At 32.0% G+C, this 25,604-nt stretch overlaps 1 protein-coding gene across 1 annotated transcript in view; it reads left to right on the top strand.

Moving 5' to 3' along the window:
• Window positions 1-25,604, top strand: part of cyr (cypher) — a 172,202-nt gene that overhangs the window by 127,182 nt on the left and 19,416 nt on the right. Inside the window, exons 8-10 of the mRNA XM_081737531.1 lie at window positions 4,667-4,911; window positions 14,329-14,415; window positions 20,819-20,942. Coding sequence (XP_081593657.1) covers window positions 4,667-4,911; window positions 14,329-14,415; window positions 20,819-20,942 — 456 coding nt within the window. The remainder of the gene's footprint in view (window positions 1-4,666; window positions 4,912-14,328; window positions 14,416-20,818; window positions 20,943-25,604) is intronic.

Raw genomic sequence — 25,604 nt, 5'->3', positions numbered from 1 at the left:
TCCTCCATCTATATGAATTCTATCTTGCCTAAATATGCTATATCTTTCAAAAATACATTCATTATTATATATATACTGTCACACAACCAGGTTTCGGTCAAAAGTATATTATGTCTAAATTAGTGGCTGCAATACCTGTATACAGTTAATGTAATTTAGTTCGAATGCCTCTAACATTCTGATAATTTAAAAATAATGACTGCTCACTTCTATTCATATCTTACATTAAATTTTTGATCTCATCAATGGTAATAAGAGTATATACAAATAATCATCAGCCTTTTCCCTCAAGTTGATATTGCCTGCATAGTTAATCTAGAAGACAGTTTTTCTCTCAACTTTCCTGGTCTCACTAAAGACTACTCCACGGTGTAATGTTAAACTCCGATAATTATAAATAGTCCCACCCACTAACAGACCTCAATCCTTACAACTGAGCAACTGAGATTTCTTTTAACTTTTTGCACTAAATTTATCCTTATCTGATCTCCTAACAAATCTGGCAATAATATCTCGTTCTAGTTGACTAGATTTTTTTTTTCAGCCTAAGACATACATGGGACAATTCCATGTGAAATTAACCAATGAAATGACAAAATCTGACCTGACTATCTTAGATGTTGGTAAAAATTGGTGCAAAGCTTTATTACAGTGGGAGATGAAAAAATTCCAAATATTATCTCTCTCCTCCTGAAAGTGTCCTCATACAGGGTGTTCAAAAATGTCAAAAAAGGACATTTTTCAGGTACAGTGATTATTAAAAATTGTCATAAAATGGTTAATACGTGCACTAGAGACATGAAACAAACACCATTGGAAAGCCTAAAGACTGCTTCACAAGTTGTACTGTATTAAAAAACCTGTAAAACAAAAAATAACACTTCAAATATTCAAATTCAAATTTGAATTTCGCATAAAAATGTCCCTGCGAATTTGTTCAAAAACGTCCAGGTTGTAGTCTCATATGTGTACTAAAACACCACAAAGTTGTATTTTGGACACTCAATGGGATCCAATTCAAAATTCAACATAAACCAAACATTGCACGATATTGACTATGTGAATATCTGGGTTCAGATCGATAACCACTTGCCTGTAGCTATTTACCTGCAGCATCAAAGGAATTTATATTCAATTTCATTTGTTTCTTGATGTTTTCATTTGAATTTACACAATTATCCACCTTTCGAGTTATTTAGAGAGGTATTACGTTTCCGAACAGTATTCAATACAGGTCATTCTTATTGTTAGTCAGTATGGATGTTTATAAATTTATATTGGCTACATTGATACAAGTTATTTTCATCCCTTTGTTTCAGGATTGCTGTTACAGAACTTATTATGAAAGGGAGGGATATATTTCCCTCCCTTTGACAATATTTGTATCAAATGTGCTATGAAACACAGTGATACTGTTCACAAAAACTGCATACACATTCAGCACAACCAATTAGTCAATAAATTCTTTTTCCTATTTCAATTATACCCTTTCACATGTCTGTAGTGTACATATTAACCATTTTATAACAATTTTTAATAATCACTGTAGCTAAAAAAAAAACCTTTTTTAACATTTTTGAACACCCTGTATGAGGACACTTTCAGAAGAAGAGAGGTGATATCTGGGATTTTTTCTTATCCTACTGTAATAAAGCTGTGCACCAATTTTTACAAAAATATGAGGTGGTCAAGTTTGATGAGTTGGTGATTTGACATCGAATGTCCCACATCTCTCGTTCTGCCTACTCCCTTAATTACGTTTCCGAACAGTATTCAATACAGGTCATTCTTATTAACATCTTCATTTGGTAAGACAGAAATATCTCGTATTTCAACTGTACTTCTTCTATTTGAATGATCCAATTTATCCACTTGAACTTTTAATTTATCAATTGTTTTCTTAACGATAAATTTTGTTTCTTTAATTCCTCAATAGTATTCATGTATTTGTTCAATTCCTCGGCTTGATATTTGATGAAATTACAATTTCAAGTTTTTCATGGATGGTATTCAAGGAAATGCCTAACTCATTCTCTAGTCTTTCGTTAAATCTCTTAATTTTGTCGACTTCCTTTTTAATTAATAGTAACAAATAGGGATGCGCACGAGACAAGATTTGAGCATGTCTCGTCTCGAAAATGTGCTGTAAAAGTGGTCTCGACTCGAAAAATATATATTTTTCTATTGGAAGAGCTGTGTCTCGACTCGAATTTTGTCAGGAAAATTCTGTGCCGACTCGACTCGAGCGCATCCCTAGTAACAAATTATATACCGGTACTTCTGACAAAGTGAGAAGTTTTTCAGCTATACCCATAGAACCGTCACCAGATTCCTGCTAAGAAAAGCTGCCTGAATTGCATTTTAGACAGAGAAATACATTATGTAAAATGTTATATTGTAGGCAAGAATAGGAAAATCCAAAATAAGGATATACATGTTTAGTGTTTTCTGAGTCTATGTGAGAAAGAATAACTTGTTCATTTTTTAGTAGTGTACATTTTATTGGAAAGTTCTCAGTACATATTTTCGGTTTGTTTAAAATATACTGGAATTTCTGAGCCTTATCACATAATAAAATATAATAGCGAATTACAGTTCCTTAGATATTTAGGGGAGGAAAACACACATACAGTCGGAATAAAAGGGCAAACGCCACCTATAATATTCCTTTCTGTAAAACTTGCAAAATGGGTGTGTTAGCAAGGTTGTTCTGTTGGAGTTTCATCCATAGGAAATATGTATGGTTTTATTAGGTCCCACGGTTATGCCTTTTAAGCTACAGGAAACGGATGATTAATAAAAGATGACTGATGATGAAAACGTTAGTAGAATGAGAATATAGGAGGAAACGGAAGAACCACAAGAAAACTCATGATTAGAGACACGATTTTGTGGTAAATAAAAATTCGCAATTTCGTTATAAAAAATACGCGTAAAGTGGGATAAAATCGTGAATAAAAATTCAATGTAAGAACACTACTTTCCTTGACAATTACAATTAGTTACCTTTTATTTAACCTTAATTTCCGCTCATCAATCACCATGATATGAGCTTATGCAAGACTATATCAAACAATATTTGAGTTTTTAAAAAAATAACACTAAGCATCCTCACTGGATGAAAGTATCATTTAAAGAAAAAACACACAGAGAGAGAACATTAATAGAAAAAAAAATAACTTTAGTGTTCACAGTTTACTTATGCAAATAACACTTAAGCATTGTTTCAATGTTTTCTGGTGTTAGATTTGTTCTTTTGTCGGTAAGTATGTCATTGTAAGAAGAGAGAGCCCTCTCCACATCAACATTCGAAACTGATATGTACACTCATGTCCAAAATGATTGTCGCATATCTATAACTATCTTCTTGTAAGACATAATTTGATAATGCTTGTGTAGGATACTTTTAATACTGATACTATGCGTATAATCAGGAAATGAATATTTGTGGTAAATTTCATAGGAAAATAATTATAAATACGAAAATTAGAATGAGTAAATGAATGAACAAGAAAGTTTTATTTTCGTTTTATTGTTCTTATTTACTGCTGTTTTGACATGAAATGTGTCACATGCATGTCTTTGCCGATTATACACATACTAAAAATGTAAGAAATGCGGGGCAAATTCGTTATCAAATTATATTCCTACAACAACATATTTATAGACATGCGACAATAATTTTGGACAGGAGTGTACATTAGTTGGAGACACTTTCCAGCGATTTCTGAAAGCTTATTTAACATACCGCGCAACACTCTTTCCTCACTATCCACTTCACCCGTAGATACCGTTTGGAGCTCGCATGTAAAATTTCAAAAATTCATGGTGGTCTGTTTTCTCAAAAATGAGAATTTTCATTTTCGCGTTGAAAAATTGTCACTTTTGAGTAATTTTCGTGGAATATCGGGACTTGTTGCAAATTTCACTAATTCGACAGAGTTTCGCGTTTAATCGTGAGCGTTGTATGGCCTAACAAATGGTGAAAAAGTATATATTTTAGGTACACAACGTTTTCGCACAAAACTGGTACATTTCGCGTTTTCGCGTGTCACCAAAAAATCGTGTCTACTCATGATCACTGTGTTGTCCACATTTGTAAAATGTGAGTGATGCTCCTGATATGCAGTATATCCATGTTTATGAGATGAGTTTATATAAGCGTTATATATTTGGATGAAGCAATAAAGATACCAATGCATAAAAATACAGTGATTAACCGACCATTGCTGCAGTTAAAGATTATGCCTAAATACAGCTACGTTCTTAATTATTAGGTAATTGTTGTATACAATTTTGGAGCATTCATTTAAGGATATGTAGCTTGTGTGGCTAATTTACTTGGGTAGATCATACTTTAACATATAGTATCTTAATGTAGTTTTTGATTGGTCTACTTCCAAGTAACTTAACGTAATTTTAGCATTTTTGTGTAACAGAATGTGTTCAATGTAAAGATATAATGCAACAATAAGGAAATGTGTTATATAAGCTTAGTCTTTCTGCATACATTTAAAATCAGACTTATTTATTTTTTATGTGACTTTATTTACAAGAAAGACTTAACATTTATTTATAAATTCACAGTTTAATGAAATTACTACTTTTGTGTTTGTTTTCTATTTGTAATGTATGTATATATAATAATATGTAACTGTTTTTGCAGCAAATGTTGGAACTCGAGTAGTTGATTGCATTGCTCACGACGGGTCCGGTGACTCTCAACAACGGCTTCTAGATGAGTATGGCTGCCCAATAGACGATCAAATCCTGCCTGCTCTACGACAGCGACGAGACCCGACCACTGGACTTCAAGTAGCAGTTGCATCTTTCCCAGCTTTCAAGTTCCCAGACCGAGATAGCCTTCATTTGCGTTGTGGAGTACTCGTTTGTCGAGGAGCTTGTCCACAGGTAACTAATTACAGCTTATTCTCAGGAAAGTATCATGTAAGATTTTCAAAATTTTTGTTATTAAGCTTAACCTAACATCTATTGCTAGAGATCTTGTGCAGATACCAAATATTACGTTCGCAACATTTCAATCCGCATCTGCACCAGTGTTCGCAAACTTGCATTTGCATTCACAGATAATGTGATAAATATATCCACCTTATTTGTTCTATAACAATTATGATTTCAAAAATGGTTTCTGACATCATAATTGTAAAAGCATATTTCGTAGTTTTGTAAATCCTATGATATGATATCGATTAAATTCAAATTAACATTAAATACAGTTATTTCCATTTGAACTAAAATGCAGTAATATCCATGCGTACATAAATTACGAAATTAATGAAAAAAATATTTAATTGGTTAAGGTTCTCCCAAATACAGATTTCTGACAAGAAAATTGCAAAGTTGATAATACCGTACCTGTTAAACAATTTCAGGCACGTCAGTTTTTTTCTTTATTTCACTACTTATCAGGATGAGCAGAGCATGTATGTTCAGGACAAAACAGTGAGAAGATTAAGAAAGGTCATTAAGAAAGAGAAGAAAGATCCACGTCAACGCAAGTACACATAAAAAAGCAATGGAAAAAGAAAAGAAAATTCAATGAAACAGTTTTGGTATTGACCCGACTTGGTAATGAATATAAGAATACAATACAATACCAGAATAATACAAGAAATAGATACTTAATACTGGTTCGACAAAAAAGTTTTAAACAAGCATCTGCAATTTGATTCCCCATCTGCTAAGAAAATAAAAATATATCAGCAGAAAGCTAGATTGGTGCGGATTGATGTCATATCCGCGGAAACCTCTATCTATTGCCTTCTTGAGTTTCATTTTCGTATACTACACGAAGAAGTTTGGTTTGCGTGGCATGATATTTCCTCAATTATTGAAACCGGAAGTGGTAGTATATTTTAACCATTTCCGGTTTTAGTAGAGGGATTAGAGTGGAGATGGAATATATTTTTAGGACGCTTAAGCGATTGCAGAAAACCGCTTCTCGTTATCTGTTACCGTTTTTACTCTGCAGTAATTAACGCTAAAACCGGAAGCGATTGACTTCCGTTACTTCTGGTTTGAATAGAAAATGGTACATATTCTTAGAAAGCCAAATCGATTTAAAGAACAACAGCTTTTCACTGTCTCTTATCGTTTTACTTTATGTAAATTAATATGGAAGTAAGTTGTAGTGGATATCTATCACTTTCGGTTTCAGTAGATGGTTAAGGATGGAGATGAATTGTGTTGATGGGACACTTAATCGGTTGCAGGAAAACGCTTCTCGCCATCCATTACCGGTTTTGCTCTATAAACTGTAAAATCGAAAATGAATCATTTCTACCATTTCTGATCTGAATATCACCTCCGTCAAAAAAATCGGTTCCTAACTTTTGACCCTGTATATATCATGGTCAAAATCAGGGGCGGATCCAGGACCGACTTCTGGGGGAGCGGTATATTGTAATACTACTATTTAGAGCTACTTTTAAGAGCTCCAAACTCTGGTATGGGTTTTATTTATATATAAAATAAAAAAGTTTCCTGGGTCTATGTTCCATTAAGGGGGTCCAAAAGTAACCGAACCTAACCTAATATAAACTAATATAACGTTATATTATGTAATCAAACGAAAATCAATAGAAAGAAGTGGAAAAATTGCAAATTTCGTGTGAAAGAAATTATTGGACCTCCTTAACGGAACATTGGCCTTTTCTGGGGGAGGGGAGATCGCCCCGATAGCCCCACTGGATCCGCCATTGGTCAAAATTGATGGTGATCTATCATGTACCTTGATAGTAATGAATAATTCAATATTAAGGGAAATTATAAATGGTTAGGCTTAACTTGTTGTAATGAACAATTACTAAATTTATAATTATAAGTCAATCTTTTATCCATCACGCATTTAGTTACTGTCACATCATATCACTACAATCGCATAACTATCTCTAATATCGAATCACAATTAATCTGTCCTCTTATCATAAATTCCTCTACTCCTAACCTCATAACTTATTAGTAATTCCAATTTAAATTCTCCATAACAACATGCTAACATAGAATACTTCTTCTTCTTCTAAAGTGAACATACTTAGCATTAAACTTAAGTTCCTCGTTGCCAACCACTTCAATTCCCAACATGCCTTTTGAAATGTTGTCTCCCGGATGGACGGACACACATTTTTTTCCCTTAAAAATTAGTTAAGAAAATGTACTTCTGTAGTTTTCTAGTATTATACATAGAATAAAAAACAGTTAGGGGTCTTCGCTATGTTTAACCTATTTCTTTGAAACAAGTGAACAATTTGAGGACAATGAAAGACATAATACTTTAGAAAGTAAGGCAGATAGTGTCTGCAAAATGCTATTACACGAACTAATACTGTAGTTGTTTTCAATTCCTTTTGTATAGTATAGAAATTTGAGTGCCAACAATTATGACGTCATACGCAACACGTCTAGAGTTTTAGTCTAGAGCAGACATGTCAAATACGTGAGCCGCATGTGGCCTTTGACTCATTTCCCTGAGATCCCCAGTTCACGCCAAGAAAATTAATATAAAGTATATAATTTATAGTGTGAATAACTTTTCTCACTTATAAAATGGAGCAAGTCCGTAGATACATCCAGGTTAACAGACATTTGAGGTTTTCTGAAAATCTCTATTGCAAATAGCATACCTGCAAACGTTTCAAGGCTGGTTGCAGGAAAAAGATGACAAGGGTTGGAAAATAAACAATAGGTATCCATGTAATTACTACCCGTATTTACTTATGCTCGAACTAGTATTAGGTTAAGATTTTATGCAAGCTATTCATTCACTTTTTAAATACATCATTTGGCATGATTACTTTTGCGGTACGCACTGTTCTACAGGGTTAACCTAAATCATTCAATGGGTTCCAAAGCACTGTTTATTTATAAATATACAACGTGTAAAGACGGGTGATTTATGGAAAGATGAACACTCACCAGATTTCTGGCACATTCTACAAGTGTTCAATGTGTGCGCCCTTGGTCACCCGATACACATCCAAACGATAATCCAGCTTTGTCCATACGTTCGCTAGCATGTTTCCGTCAATGTTCGTCACAGCAGCAATTATGTGTTCCTGCAGTTCATGCAGCGTTGTTGGCATTGGGTATATATAAACTTTGTCCGCCCTGCAAAACATTCCACACGTTTTCTGCCGAATACTCGGTTCACGGTTGCATAAGCAGTTGATTTTTGTGGGTTGCACACAAAACTCCGTTTCACACGCTCCACAATTTCCTCTGAGACACGCGGTAGCCCCGTGACTCTTTTACAAAGACAACCAGTATCACAAAATTGACGAAACCAACACAAAATACTCTCGTGATTAGGTGCAGCTTTTCCGTATTTGCGTACGAATGCACGCTGAACACTCGTAACCGACGTATACTTCGCACATTCTAACAAAAGCTCTTTTGCACTGCAGCCATCTTGTAGAGTGTCGTCACAGACCTGCAATGAGGCGGACTTTTGAAACTTTGTGAATGTACCTATCTTTTTATGTATCATCCGCATTTGCACGTCGTATAGTTGTAAATAAACAGTGCGTTGAAAACCGATGAATCTTTTTAGGCTAACTGTATACACTGGCGACTATTTGGCCGTCTTCGACATTTAGTTTGACAAAAATGGTCTAGAAGAGAAAGTGCGAAGAAATTATTGTACTAGTTTATTTGATAGCATTTTGCACTGCTTGATTTTCTAATGTTTTTCATTGCCTTTAAATTATGCAAAATTATTTGAAAAGTGGGGGAAGCGTAGTGACTTCCTCAAGTTTTATGATAACTGAATTTTGTCATTTAAGTTTACATTAACAAAGAAGAAAACAAGAACACACCACCACCACCACCACAACAACAACAACAACAACAACAAATAATAATAATAATAATAATAATAATAATAATAATAATAATAATAATAATAATAATAATAATAATAATAATAATAATAATAATAATAATAATATAGCTTGAAGTAGCTCTGGTAGTTGAAGAAGTCCCGAAAAAGATTCACGGTTAAAGCAAACACCAAGCAAGAAACGTGATAAATAAATAAACTGCGCGATTCTTGAAGTATTGAAGTCAGAAACTTGAAAGAACCTATGGTATCCATGTCAGAATTTATTGCTATCGTAACCACTATCTCCGCAAAAACTATTACTTATAATCCCATCCTCTCTATAATTAAACGAACTATTAGAATAGAAAATATTTAATAAGTGACAACGTATCCTCATCAATGGAAACTTTCTCTCTTTCAAGCTAGTCAATATGTAACTTCAATTGTATATTGAACCAAGTACGATTATGTAATTCAATTGCATTGTTATACGTTGAATACACACAGTTATTCTTCAATTAGTTGACTTGATTAAGATAGTTAAACGTAATTAAATGATTATGACTTTCAATACACATTCTTGTAGATTTTCAACTATATAGGGAAGATTTTTGTTTAATTAAAAATGTCTAGTTTTGTATTGTGCATATGAACTTCTACAGATTGAAAACGGTTTAGTATATGTGACTTAAAAGTACCTGTGACTTTTTAAATAAGCTTTTGGAACTATTGCTTATTTTAAGTCAATTATTATACGCATAATTTTCTACATTGTAACAACTTCTGCTAAATGCAGGATGCCTCTCACATTCACTCTTTTATCCACACGATAACTGTTGAAAATCTCAAAATGTTACTAAGATTATTGTTAGGTTATATTAATTTATCAACCAGCTTCCATCATCTTAAGCTCTCGAACCTAGGACCTTACATTTAGTTACTTTTGACTCCCTAATATTTTGTGTGAGGGATAATCGTAGACTTCGAAGATTTTTCAAATAAGTTGTTTTCATTACATATCACACAAAATATTCTAGTATGCAACATCTATTTTGAAAGTGCAGACGTACAGAGATCTTAGACCATAGATTTTAACGAAAAACTCAAGACAACTCTTATGTTTCTAAAAAATGTCGAATTTATGACTTCCAGAGAAAGATATTTACGTTAAGTTTTTATTTCCAAAACTTACCTGCCAAGAAGACTTTAAAATCGTAGAATAAAAATTTCTCAATATTCAAATGCTTATCATATTATTAGAAATCTTAAAAACAATGGACTCAAAACAAATCTTTTCTTTGGAATTTGAATCTGCTTTTCCCTCTCAACAAGATATTAATTTGAAAACTTCAGAGGTAATTAATTATAATTATCAACTCCGATTAAACAAGTTCAGACTTCTATTTAAAAATTGTATTACCTACCCACTTTTGTTGTTTTCTTTAGCTCTAGTTCCCATATCATCATTCCAGTCTGCCAGAAATTCAGTTTAAGTTTGTAACAAAACGGAAGTATACCAAATGTGTTATCAAAAGGCTGCAAGAAGAAAATAATATTTTGTCATACTGGATATGTTCAATACCTGTATTCTTCAAATCAAAGTTAAAATAAGATACTCAACATTGCTTTTAATTTTTATTTTATGCTTAATACTCAATTACATTTTCCTGATTTCATTTTCAAAACACTACCGAAATCTTCAAGGGCTTTTAACTTTAATTTATTGCTTATATGCTAGTTGTTCAATGAATTACTTTTAGTAATTACACAATCCCAATTCATGAAGATCAAGGTAATCAAAATTGTGAAGTTTCCGTTAAAAAATTAACTTGTCATTCATACTTTATTTCCAATAAATCATGTTAGTAGTAATGTCTTTTCCGATCTTTTTTTTGAATGGATAAAATTTTCCTTTCTAGACTCGGAATATGAACTTTTTTCTATGGAAGAAGAAGAACAAGTTATCGAGATATCTTGTTATTTGACATTCAAAATGCTTTTCCCTTCTTTACCGCTACTGGAGTTTTGATTACAGTCTAACACTGTAAGCCTGTTTATCGTAAAATTTCCAAAGGGGCTGTAAGACATCTATCGCCGTTTGCCACTGCATACACATCTGTGCGAAACATTTCCTCATCTCAAACATATGCAAAATAAATACACAAACAGACTTAATATAGAGACAGATCAGTGTCTGAAATTATCCAGTTTTGATTCCGACATACGGAAATTGACCTCCCAGAAACAGTATTAGCCATCACATTAGGAGTGTGATGAATTTATAGCATTTGGCCTAACTAGTATAATTATTTTCTCGAATATTTCCATTTATAATAATGTTGCATTGTTATAAATGACGCGTTTAGAGTTGTAAAATCGTAATTTATCACTTCGTTTTTATATGTAAAAGATTTTTTAAAAATAATTTTTAATTTCATGCAGGGCTACGGAGAATTAAAATCGTTACAAAGAACCTGCAACATCAGAAAGGTTGGGAAACGCTGATTTAAACTTGTAAGCCAATCTTGTAATCTGTACTATCAGAGATATTCGACAGTCGTTATATATATATATATATATATATATATATATATATATCGAATATGGAAGTTTTTTGTTCGTAAATAATTTGGCAACTGAGAAGTAACAAACCATTTCATTGTTTTACTGACTCACGTAAAAGATACTTGTTCCTGATATTCTCGAATCGAATGCATTCACCCTTAGCTCATATTTAGTAAGAAAATGTACAATATGATTTGGTTATTGACGGTCCTAACAATTCTTTGAATTCTTCTGTTTAGGTTGGGAGTCTTATTGAATTGACATAACACTGAAAGTACACACTTAAGCCAGAAAACACTTAAAACAAATCATATACGAATTAACAAAGCTTTCAAATTAACTGTGAGAATTCTCAGAATCCTTCCCCTTTTACATTATATATCATGCGTGTTTGTGCCTATAACATGGTACTTCACTACACCATTAGACCTATAATCAAACCTTTCCTTCAATGTCAGAACCCCTGTTCGTTACCAACTTTACACCCCATTTTTTACATTGAAAAGTCCGTAATTCTTTTCCTTATGAAGTAACTAATTTATTTTATTTAAATCTATTTTTATATACAGTATACTGTGTCAATTCCTTGATTTTTGTGATACTGTTTCTTGCAAAATTCTATAGAAACTTTGCTCCTTCCGAAATATATTCCATTTTTATTTTATTTTTTAATTCAGAAAGAGAGTTGATTCAAAACTTCACATATTTTGTAATTTTGGCTGAATTTTTAAATAATCTTTACATTCTTAAGGCTAAAATTAATGTATTGAGAACACAATCGCATATACGATTAAGTTAACAAATATATATATATATCAACACATGTATTTCTTATATTTGTCAATTTTTGTAGTTTTTTTACAAGTAGGAAACTACTTGCTTTTAACTCCTAATTATTTGCGTAATCTATTACTTTTGTTAATTAATTACTGTTCGATGGAAATAAGAGACTATTTTATATAGAGTAGTTTTACAAGACTTGCTGAAATTCAAAATATGTACAGTGGGTGATGTAATTACAAAATAACGTATTATAGGGCAGTTTTATAGCTCGTTATATATTTTATACTCGGGTTTAATTCATTCAAATTATTCAGTGATTCACGTTTTCTAGACTCAGATGAAATCACCAAGAGTTTATTTAATATTAATTAGGGTTCATTTTGCGTAGAATATATACGAAATTTGAACCTTGAAACTATACATTGGGGTTCATAGGACACCGACCAGATTTTAAATTTATACTGTAAATTAAATTTACCACACTGATGGACGAGGCTTAAAGAAAATGCAGTTTCAAGTCTCAGCTTATGAAAACAGAATTTCTGAATGCGCTGAATATTTTAAAATATATGCTGTGATGTTGGGAGCTGCGTGAATAGAATTTCTTACGATTGGCTGGTCACAACCTCAACATATTAATAAGAAAAATTGCGCTTAGTTATAGTTTGATGGTTATCATTGCGAATCACGGACCATCTCACATCATTCAACTACATGTAATAAACTGTATTGACTAAAACTGGCAGTTAATCAGATACTGTAATGTAAACAGCTAGAAATTACAGAAATCACTATAGTATTGTTGGGTTTATTTGGAATTTAGTATCAGTGATGGCCTTCTTTACTATCCTCTGTGCTAGAAGTTCAGATGACTGCTCTAGGAAACACAGCCTATTTATTCTTTTCCTATATTAATACATAATCCAGTCACACACTTTTCTACAATAATTACTTTCAAAATCTTACGTGAAATCGTCCAAGTACTCAAGGGTCTGCAAGGCCCTACTGGGTACGTTGTGTACCAAAATATAAATGTGTATTTACAGGATTAAATTTGGTACATTAAAATCTTGCTCTTCAATATATTTGTTCTTTATCTATATTATTATTATTATTATTATTATTATTATTATTATTATTATTATTATTATTATTGTTATTGTTATTATTATTATTATTATTATTATTATTATTATTATTATTATTATTCAAATGATTTTGGACAATAAGTATGGTAGCAAATATTATTTAGAAAATATAGGTATAAGAATAGAAAATTATAGAATAAGAACTTAATCAAATTCAAAATCTGAGATACTGAGAAGAGTTACGGAATGTTATAATTTAAACAGAGCATAATTATGTATTTTTAAAAAACTCAAAGTATTTCTAACATAAATTAATGAATATATTAAATTCCTGAATCTGTCAATTTTTAATAAATTTGTTATATTTATCTCTAGTATACCTAAGTATTGTAAAAGATAATAAATATGACAATAAAGTGATATATTTTAGCTTGACGGGGGTAAAAAATTAAAAAGTTCGACTAATTTATTTTAAATTCTAGTTGCATTGTTTCGAAAATGTTATTTTAAAACATTGACCATTTTTATTTAATCTTGATTTTAAAACTATATTTAATTAAATAATTTGCATATCTTTACTTTCTAATAAGGTTCCTTAACCTGATAAGTTTACAATTGGCTTATAATTCATTATTATTATTATTATTATTATTATTATTATTATTATTATTATTATTATTATTATTATTATTATTATTATTATTATTATTATTATTATTTTACTTTGTAGTACACTGTATCAGATTCTATATTAACGTTCCAAAAGTACCGTATTTTGCTAATGATCTTTTCGCAGCACTTAAAATAGCTATTATTATTATTTTGATGCAAAATCGATAAATAAGTCCTAGTGTAATTTCCTGTAGAATATATTTTTCTCAAAGTATATTATGTAATTGATTAGTGTAGCAAATCCGAAACTAATAATTTATTAAAGAAAGAGAGCATTTCTCTTTTTGAATAAAACCTTATAAGTGTAGTTGGTGTAACATATCTAACAACTGAAATTATTTATTTGCAATTGTACATTTTCTTTTTTATCTTGTATCTTAGGGAGACTGCAATTCGAAAGATAATTCAGAAGAAAATCAAGTTAGGTCCTCAAAAGTAGAAGCCAGACGAGACAGAAAGAACAATCATGTAAGTTGAAAGAAACTTATCAGTAAGTAGATACGATAGATTTGGATTTTTTAATTCACTTTGAAATTGAAAACAATTGACATTGTGTAGACATTTCTCTCTCTTTTTTTAATAGTTCTCCTTTAACTTTTGCTTTTCCTTCATGATCCCTACACATTCTTCTTGAAATGTTAATAACACAAAGGTTAAGGCAAGTATTGTGGCACTGTAAAAAGTAGATCATTTCCTACAAAATAGTGTGAAATTAATTGAAATCTATTATGTGCTATCATAAAGAACGTTTGCTGACTTTCCGTGTATAAAAACACTAGTAGACATAGAGTGACCAGATAAATACAAATAAAAATGATGTAACATTAATTTTGATATACTGAATTCGACCATTTTTCGTTATTGATAGGATTTTTTTGCAATACAGTGATAAATATGTACTATTTACTGATTTCTAATTATTATTCAACATTAGTCATGTAAATACTGGAAACTGACAATTTAGATAGGTAATTTGAAAACAAATTGCATAGGCTTCTAAAATACACTGCTCTACATAGCTTAAGCATCTCGAAAATAATAGCACTAAAATAAAATTAAATAACATTTCACCAAGTATAATGCATATAAGGAAGGTACAGATGCACAATGTAACACAACTGAACAATACTAATGCACATATGGTGTACAGAATGTCCAAAAAGTTCAGAATCACGATACTTCTACATGAAAAACTGAAATGTAAGAGGTCATAGGCTATCTATACGGAGTATGACTGCCTCGAACAAACACGACATCTGACCACCGTGCTGCAAATCAGATGGTTTATCAAGTCTTGAGAAACATGGAGTCATTCCTCAAAGAGGGCTGTCCACATTTTAGGAATTGTTCATGGTGATGGATAGTGCTGCGCTATTCGTCGCTCAAGATAATCCCCAAGATATTCGATTGGATTAAGGTACGGCGAGTGTGCAGGCCATTAAATACAGGTAATGTCTTTTGTCTCTAGATAATTGGGGAGCTCTCTCATGGCTAAACATTTAGCGAACGAAACTTAGATGTGAAAGACCCGGGTTCGATTCCAGGCGAGAGCTCATGTGGCTCGGATCCCATGTTAAACTGTAGGCCCACGTCTCATATAGTCTCGCTGCTGAAATAGATGCTAAACTCAAGACCAAGCCAAACCAATCTAGATAATCGGATGCAAGGTGTACACGATGTGGTTATTCATTGTCATCCGTAAAAAGGAAGTCCGGACCATATACTTTACGGAAATTGCAATTAATGTATGATGAATTTCATTCCAACAAATTTTAATGTTGGAATGTGCCGTCAAATTTTAATGTTGCACAATATGAAGGTCTGTTTCCTATCCAGCATGACCTCACCCCATACAATGGTGGAACCACCTCCAGTGGACAGTCTTTCAGCAATGAGTTAGGATTATGTCATGTTTCTGGCTTTCTCCGACCGGAATCAGATGGTAGGCTGTCTCGAAACTTGTCAGAGAACATTATTCGTGCCTACTTGTCTTCTCCCTATCCAACATGTTATTGATACCACGTGTGTCTCACTACATAGTTTGTGCTGTCGTTTCAGTGGCACACAACACAGGCTTCCTGGCATACAATCCTACTGTACTTTATTGAGCCGCCTACGAACAGCTTCATGGCCAACAGGTTATCCAGTGGCATGAATGTGCCAGTTGAGAGCATGACGCTTGACGGTTACTTCTGGCAGTGACTGTGAGAGACCAGTAATCAGCCGCTGATATCGTCCTCCGACGGCCTTTTCCAAGACGTCTGCTGACAGTAGAACCATTTTGGAAGCAATATCATAACCATGACACTATAATTTTGTTCACATTGAAATTACGAGCCGCTTTCACTTGGGACTGACCCATTTCGACTTTGGTAAACGTCACTCAAATGTTGTTTACGATTCATTTCAAGGTCTCGATAATTGATATTCCACGAACAAACCACCAATTCACTGCTTGTAGATTGGGACAATACTAGGCTGTGGAAGGCACAAGCTATTCCCCTTGGTTGCTAAGGTACTATTTACGGTATTTAGAGGTCACTCGAACTACTTGTGTTGCTTTCTGTTTGTATATGTCTACAATTGTTAGATGGGACTACACCTCTCCTAATCACGTTCTCTCGAGTTGTTTAAGTTATGTGGAACAGTGTACTTTAACCATACTTTAAACAAATAATTTTTTTCACTTTGTCACATATTTAGAGAGTTGACTTGGCATTTGTGTCTTTAACGAGAGTTCTGTCCTAATACCTGTAAATAGCAACAGTAATCAGCTATATCGACCTTGGTACCTTGTTCGCATTCTTTCAAGATACTGATTGAACATTATTTTACATTCTTCAGTTAGTATTCCAGACTTTCCTCGAAAGTATCCAAGACAAGAACGTAATTAGCTTCTATAGCCATGTAACATCTAAATGTCCGCAACCTTAACATGATATTCACGAACAGCTGATATCGGTTATCTTTGTCATTACCCAGAAACAGGTTGATTGCATTATTTAACAAATGTCATGTCTGAAGTTCAAAATCTGTCATGAAATTTCCAAACCTAAGATTTTTGCCTAATCCCTTATGAAACACCTTCATTACTCCTAATTTGATGTGATATGTAAGAGGAGTAATAAATCTTTCTGTAAGATAATGGGGATTTGTTAATTCCTTGTACTTGGCATTAAATTCTTAAATCAATTAGAAACTCTCAAACCTCTTCGTGGATCGACTTTTCCATTGACACAAAAGCATTTATTTAGTGGCCCTCCTTGTTATTCCAATAAAATACCCCATTTCTCATGTTCGGTATTTCCTTCTTTATTTACCTATTTCTTTTTAGATAAATTTTGACAGATTATTTTAAGGTGTTCTGAATAAATATATATTAACGTGACATTAGTTCACAAGTCATCGGACAGCGGTAAGTTACAATGTTTCCACGTAGTATATTTTACGCTAAAAGTCGATTTGTATGTTAATGAAAACAAAAGAGGAAAAGTAAATAATGTACATGGTTTACGAACAGCATGATTGCTTAGTTCCATGGTTCATTTTTCAGTCGGTACTCAGTTAACACTATTACAAAAAAATGTTCTGTGGGGAATTTCTGAGCTGAAGTCAATAAGAAAGCGCAGTCTTTTGCTTTATAAATTGGTCAATCAAGTCAATATTATCAGAATTATACAAATTCCATCTCTGTTATAAAAATTATTGTAGTTTTCACTGAGTAACAGTAAAAATTCGTTTCAGCAGCTAAAAGGACTGTTTTCAACATTGATAAAAAAATATCGATTTTATAACTTCTCCTTATTCAGTACTTCAGTTCTATTCTCTCATAAAGTTGATGATAGTGTTTCAATTAGATTACCTGATTCGATAGTTTGCGGCAGATGTTCTGTCAGAACATCTAGTTCAATAGAGTTGGTGGTAGAGTTCAGTCAGAACATCTAGTTCAATAGAGCTGGTGGTAGAGCTCAATCAGAACATCTAGTTCAATAGAGTTGGTGGTAGAGTTCAATTAGAACATTTAGTTCAATAGAGTTGTGGTAGAGTTCAATCAGAACATCTAGTTCAATAGAGTTGGAGGTAGAGTTCAATCAGAACATCTAGTACAATAGAGTTGGTGGTAGAGTTCAATCAGAACATCTAGTACAGTTGAGTAGATTGGTACTGTTGGTATTGAACATTGGCTCGATATAGTTGATGGTAGTATTGAAATTAGAATATTTGATTCGATTGAGTTGATGGTATTGTTGCAATTAGAACTTCTGTTCGTGCGACACAGGCTGTATTGTTGATGGTAGATTTGGATACCCATGATTTGCTTGTTTATTTTTATGGAACTAATTATTTTACACAAAAATAATGATCTCAGTATAATGATTGTGTTAGTGAACTATTGTAACATTCAGGAAACGAAAAAGTGACTATCAATATCTGAGAAATTTTCTACACAATTTTATACATATGTCTTTTTATCGTGATATAATGTTTTTAAAAAGTATTCTAAGTATACATTTTTCAAAGACAGTAATAGCAAAATGCACGTTGTGCACTAAAAAAGAACATGACGTTAGATTGGTTTTAAATTTAATAATGTAGAAAATAGGAGCAGAACATATTTACAAATAACAATTCAAAAAAACGAAAGCAGGTTTCTGATTAGTGCTTTATACACTCTGCAAGAAACGCTAGTGAGTCTAGAGGAGCATATAAAAGTTCGTTATTGATCTGAGTTAAATCAATAAAGAAATAATTCGTTATAGCAAAAGACATATTTTGATTAATTTACACATTTAAAATATCCTACAAGCTGTTTTAACACTGCAGTGGTCGCGGAGCTCACTGGAACGGCATTAGTCGCGTGGAGGACAATAGTCCTCAATTTAAAAATTTAATACATTTTACTGTAAGTGTTATACAGTTAACGTTTATTGTGTATGAATTCCATGTCAATAGATTATTTAATTACTTTTAACTACCTATAAATGAAATAGAATCTATTAAGTTAATAAAAAAATAATAAATTATAATAACAGAATTTACTGAAAGGTTAAAAAAGACCATCTGGAGGACTATTGTCCTCCACGCGACTACTCCAGTGTTAATGTTAAGGATTGCTGCATCAAGATGATTATTGACATCTAGAATTGTACAAAAGATGTGCGTGATATCCTTTAAGTAATGTGAGTTATATTACAACATTGTTATAGCTTTTCTGTTTGTAGAATCGAAATCCGATAAAACTGTTTGGGTATTAACTATTTTGTTTCTTTCAAAGATTACATCAAGGTTTACATGTAATATTACAGAAAATTCTTTCCATCAGTAAATATATGCTGTTTATGTATTTTAGTTTTTCACTTCTTTCACTTCGTAGGAATTAGTTGGATTCAAATTAAACTTACTGAAGAACACCTAAGTTACAACAAATCTGTTCCTATTATTGTATATTTTCTACGGTTACATATTGTTTCACTTTTCATTGTTAATTTTACTTTACGCTTTGTTGACTTTTAGTGCCATGACAACCATAATTTTACTTAAATTTATTCCAACTTTGTTTATTTAAAACATGGTCAGTTATTGTATTTGTGTGATGTAAATGAGGTAAGTATAGATACATAGAACTTTCGCGTAGATTTCACCTAGATGCAAATCATTTTGAGAACATCCAAATTAATATACATTTTATGGCTGCAAGGGCACAGATATCGTCATTGTTGGTTAACGATGTTTTATTTTTAAATGTTATATATTAACCTGGTAACTGTATTTAATTAATGTTTGGTAATATCGTATTTTGAGATCTTGTAACAATAATAAGTAAAAGTTTTTAACTACCACAGATATGATATACTGTATATTCAAAAGAAAAGAAGACAACTCTGTGATAAATGCATTTGTTTGAATTCACAAGCGTATGTGAACTGTCAGAATGATAACTATGAATTCTACATCTTTATGAAGTGATACAGTTTCTGGACTCAATAATTCGCAGAGCTTTTTCGTAAATGCAACGTTTTTTAAGTTAAATAATATTGAAAATGCACTTCAATATTATTTATTATTGAAGTGCATTTTATTATGAAGTGCATTGCTTAGTTATTATTAGCAATAATTAACAAGAATTCCACTTTTTCGTTTTCATTCGCATTTATCGTAAGTAAAGACGAATTTCACAAAATTTCGAAATTATATAAACGTGATTTCTGGCTCTGAAACGAAAAGTTGAGGTTTCCTGAAATATATACGCATTTTTTAACGTTTTGCACATATCGCATTAACGAAAAAGTTTCGTCTCTATGCATAGGGTATTTATAATACAATATTTTTACTTTAAGTAAATGATGTTGAAATAGAATAATGTTACATTTTTAAAATTCCGTTATGTTATTGAACTTTTCAAGACTGACTTACCCTTTTCACCTTTTCAACAAATTTAATATTTAAATTTCTCTTCAGAAGGAAAATTACCTTTCTATTGGCAGTATTTTACAAGAACTGCTGTGTTCTTCTGAATTTACACTGTATTTAAAATTCATCTAATATTATAAATTCAGTTTGTTTGAACTAAGGATTCATTTGGATTGTTCTAGTTTTGGGATTTTTTCTACAAATCCAACTCAAAATAGCCGTATTTAAGTTTAGGTCTAACGAAGCTGGGGAATGAGCAAAAGGCACAAGACTAAAATAAAAAGAATATTTTTTGACCATGTAAATGGAGCTTTGAAGACTTTGAAGGTCATGAATGTTCCTAAATGTTTAGAGTTCTGTGAACATGGTACTTGTTATCATAGAAAGCGAGGTAAAAAAATATTGATCGCATGGAAACGTAAATGAATCTAATAAATTCTAAATCTTTTATTTTTTTCAGCGTCATAGTGATGAAGCAGTTTTTGCAGGAAAAATCATAGACAGATTAGAAGTTTTCAATAGTGTAGACGTTAAAGCCCCTGGCATTGAACTTCAGACTTCAACGTTGGATAACCTTGAATCAGGTAACTTCTTATAACTACTTTGTTTGACACAAGAAATCGCAACACTAACATAATATATGCCTAACGGTTGAGGTTATCATTGTGAAACATCAAGAAAAGAAGTAATGCCAATTAATTATTTGTAGTTAGTATCACTTTAGTTGGTATCCCATTACACTTTAGTGATTTTCGTTTTACATTTTGGATAAAATTTTGATTGACTTAGCCTGGAGTTATATTCGTAACATTTTGGCTATAAATAGTTAAGCAATATGATACGAATAATTTTAATTATTTTAAAATTATAACAGTTTCTTTATCTAAAACAATTAAACTTTTGTTGTGAAAAGTAAACTACCCTTTTGCTTTTTCAAATTCGGATTTATATAGGCAGCTACTTTCATAATAATTTTTATCATAATGGACACTGTATTAACAGTTTATTAAGCTACTTGTTACTTTCTGTGTACCGCGTAAATTACACCTTTTCCTACTGGTATTATACAATTAAAATAACGAAGTATAGTTTTAATAGAATTGATTGTTATTCAGTAGTACCAATTCATTGGTGAATTGTGTGGGATCTAGTCTTATACAGATTTATATGTAAAAATGCAAGAAAATATATCCAGATTAGAATTTAGTAGTAATATACATTGAGAACAGAAAAAATCGTTTGATAATCCATGGAAATTTTGATAATTTTTGACAACAATTTTTATTTAAGTAGTTCCATTTCTTGATAAACACTACCTCTCGACATTACCTTATTGGAAAGCTTCAAGTACATCATTAGCAATACACATTTCTTTCTTACCTTCAAATGGGGTTTTTATCTGCGAGTGCAGACCTAGTCCCAGTTGCCTATATCACTGAGTTTATTTTATAAATAATTGTTTTGTAATATGGTGAATTATTTGTAGACAATGAAAATGATGGATAGTCATGAAAGCTAGCGGATGACTCTAGTCTCCCTACATATGATTGTAACAGATGGAAATCCTGTTGGGGATTTACTCCTTGTTACCGGTATCGAGCTAGATGCTAAGGCCAGTTTGAAATAGATTTATCACCCTGAAAATTAAGTTCATAACTATATCCAAGTTCGCAGGGTAATCAAATGAATCTTTATACATAGGGATTGAAATACATTTTTTTTTTGTTTCTTCTTATCTGATCTGACTGGTACAGGCAAGCTTATATGGATATTTATTAATTTTTGTTTTTCAATAGATAACCCATAACTGTCTACCTACATGTTTGTATGTATGAGTTTGCTTTTCGTTATGAATCTTATGTTTGCCTATCAACCTTATATATTTAAGATATATACGAGAAGTGCCTGGTTTGACGGTCACGCAAGTTTGCGATGGACAACATTGTGTCTGTTGGATTGCTTGGAGTTCTCGTGTTTCTTTCCAAATTATCATTGCAACAATAATTTTCCAATCATAAACATTCATCCGTTTCCTCTAGGCTAAAGGACATAACCAAGGAACATAAAACTAGAAATGTACTTTAATTTTCAAATAATGTATTAATTTTCGGAAAACGAAAGCTAATCTCGACACCAAGGTGCATTAATCAGAATTTTAAATACATGTTAATAGATATATTTGTTAAATTATAAATATTAAGTATCCTTAATGCGCATCCTACCACTTTTTCGTATTTATTTTATCGCATTATAATGCCTGTTTAACGAAATGTAATTCCTTAACGTATTGTTCACGGATTTTTTTCTTTCGAGTTTCACTAAATGTATAATGTGAGATTTAATATTTTAACACACTGTACGTTTCTAAAACAGCAGATCTGAATGAGTTTGATTTGCACTTTAAAGGATTGTTCATTTAAAAAGATTTTAAAATTAAAGTCCTTAAATAAGCAGCAAAAATATTTTGCTTCAACCAGGTTATTAAATGACAAACCATTGAATCTAACGTACTGTTTTTAAAAATATGTACATTATCAGTATTTCTATCTTACTAGAGATGTACTTGAACCTGAACCCACAAAAAGGGGGTGATGTATATATTTCCTGAAAGCTTGGGTCAAGGTAAGATTAAAACCGGTTACCAAAATTAGGGAAGTCTCATGCATTCCGCTTGGGGGCAGCACTTTACTCATTGTTATTAAAATCTTTAAGCGTGTCTATAAAGTCTGTTGCAACCCCGAAAAATCTGAAACAGTGAGACAGATACGAAAACAGAAAAACGTGTCTTTCATCATTTCAAAAGTACAACGTATCAAAGTAAAATAAATTGTCCTAGGGTCTCCCGCAAGGTCCCATGCGGGGTCCAACTCAAAATTTTAAATGGAAAGGGGAGTTAACTTGCATATCGTATGAAAGTTGGTGTTAAATGAAAGAAGATAAATCAAGTCTATACTCTCTACGATAAACCTGTGCAAAATAGCGGTAAATCAAAATATCAACACTATCTTCATTGCAAAGTCTATAGCCAATCGTATGAATTTGAAACGGTGGGATAGGTGTAAAAATAAAAACACGGATATGTCATTATTTCAAAAGCACAATGATTCAAAGTTAAAAAAAATGTTCCAGGGTCCCAGACGGGGTCCAACTCAAAATTTTAAAATTCCAAGGGGGGCAAATAAGCACATCATGTGAAAGCTCAACTTGAAACCCTTTCCAATTTCAACATTTTGAGTTGGACCCCGTCTGGGACCCTGCGAGGGACCCTACATCATTTTTTTTACTTTGAATCATTTTACTTTTGAAGTATTGACGTATTTGTGTTTTTGTTTTTACACCTATCCCACAGTTTCAGATTCATACGAGTGGCCATAGACTTTGCAATGAAGATTGTGTTGATATTTTGATCCACTGCTATTTTGCACGAGCTTATCTTAGAGCGTCGAGACTTGATTTATTTTCTTTCATTTAACACAAACTTTCATACGATATGCAAGTTGACTCCCCTTTCCATTTAAAAATTTTGAGTTGGACCCTGCGGGGGACAATTAATTTTACTTTGATACGTTGTACTTTTGAAATGATGAAAGACACGTTTTTCTGTTTTCATATTTGTCTCGCCGTTTCAGATTTTTCGGGGTTGGAACGGACTTTATGGACACGCTTAAAGATTTTAATAACAATGAGTAAAGTGCAGCCCCCAAAGCGGAATGCATGAGACCTCCCCAATTTTGGTAACCGGTTTTAATCTTACCTTGACCCAAGCTTTCAGGAAATATATACATCACCCCCACTTTGTGAGTTCAGGTTCAAGTACATCCCGGGTTGTAAAAAATATCTCGTATCAAAGTTAAAAACTAACAAGAACCTGAAGAAAAAGAATTGCCAACATTAAAACTTTTGATCTCAAGAGGTCATAATATCAATTCTATGACAGTCGGTATGGAAATATGGACACTAGTTTTTGTTGATATTTATTGAAATATCCATATACAAGTGACATCAATTCTAGTCAATATTAGGTATATGGCGACGCGTGAGCAATGTATATCAAAACTTTCTAATTACTAATGAGTTTCTTATGCATTATTATTTTTTTCAATGCGGAAAGTTTACTAATGTAATTTTTCTTAAATACGGGTATTGTGTATTGTGTATATAGCATTACTTTACAGGAACAAACTACTCTTTCGTTAAATGCTGGAACGTCAAATCGGGGTTATATTGTGTTATTTTTATTATATTATTGAAGATGGCGTCGTCTGAAGATACATGTAGATTATGTGACAAGCCATTTTTTGGCAAACGATTAATACTAGCATGTAATTTTTTCTTCTATTTTTTATTAATAAGCCTCCACTATCTCCTGTAGTTGCGCTTTTCGGCGTGTTACTTCCGGTCGTTCAGCACCTATCTGTTATATATATATATATATATATATATATATATATATATATATATATATATATATATATATATATATATATATATATATCGTTAATTATTTTCATTTCTCTTTTCATTAATTTTTTCAGGAGTGGAGGTGGAGCCTTTTCTTATTAGTCTGGCTCCTAATTATTTGTACCAGACCGTGATTTGTTATCTTTTATTATATTATTAACATATAGAACAATACGATACATTCATATGTCCTTCGAATCTTTACCAACTACATTTACTTCTTTTTCTCGTTTTCATTTTTTACCTTTGATTTTATTCTTCATTTATTACCTATCTTCTTATTTACGTATACAATACATTTACGTATAAAATACATATCCTTCTACAATACCACACATGAATTAAAACTATATTTGATTTGACAGTATCTTCACATTCCTTGAGGAATCGATCTCCTGGTTATCTCTGATTTCAGTTCCTGGTCTCCTGGTGAAATTATTGATCCTGGAGATAAACCTGTGATCCTTCTCCATCAACTTGCTTATAACACTGCAGTGTACTGCACTTTTTTCACTAATAAACACTTTATTCATTTTGTAACACACACTATGTACTCGCAATAATCTGAATCAATAAGTAAAATTTTTCTTCCCTGTTAGGATTACTTGTTGCAAATGTGTTCTGCATTTTTAAATTGTTCCTTGTGATAATGGAGATTTTCTCACATAATTCCTCACGTTCTTTGTATAAATCTCCTATTCTCCGTATTTCATTAATATTCCTCCCTTCTAATAAAGAAATTACATTTGCTCTTAAATTCTAAGTTTATGTACATTCAAACACTA

Source organism: Thermobia domestica, chromosome 13, assembly GCF_964235325.1.
Source record: "Thermobia domestica chromosome 13, izTheDome1.hap1.1, whole genome shotgun sequence".
Taxonomy (NCBI): Eukaryota; Metazoa; Arthropoda; class Insecta; order Zygentoma; family Lepismatidae; genus Thermobia; species Thermobia domestica.
This window is presented reverse-complemented; position numbering and strand designations above follow the sequence as displayed.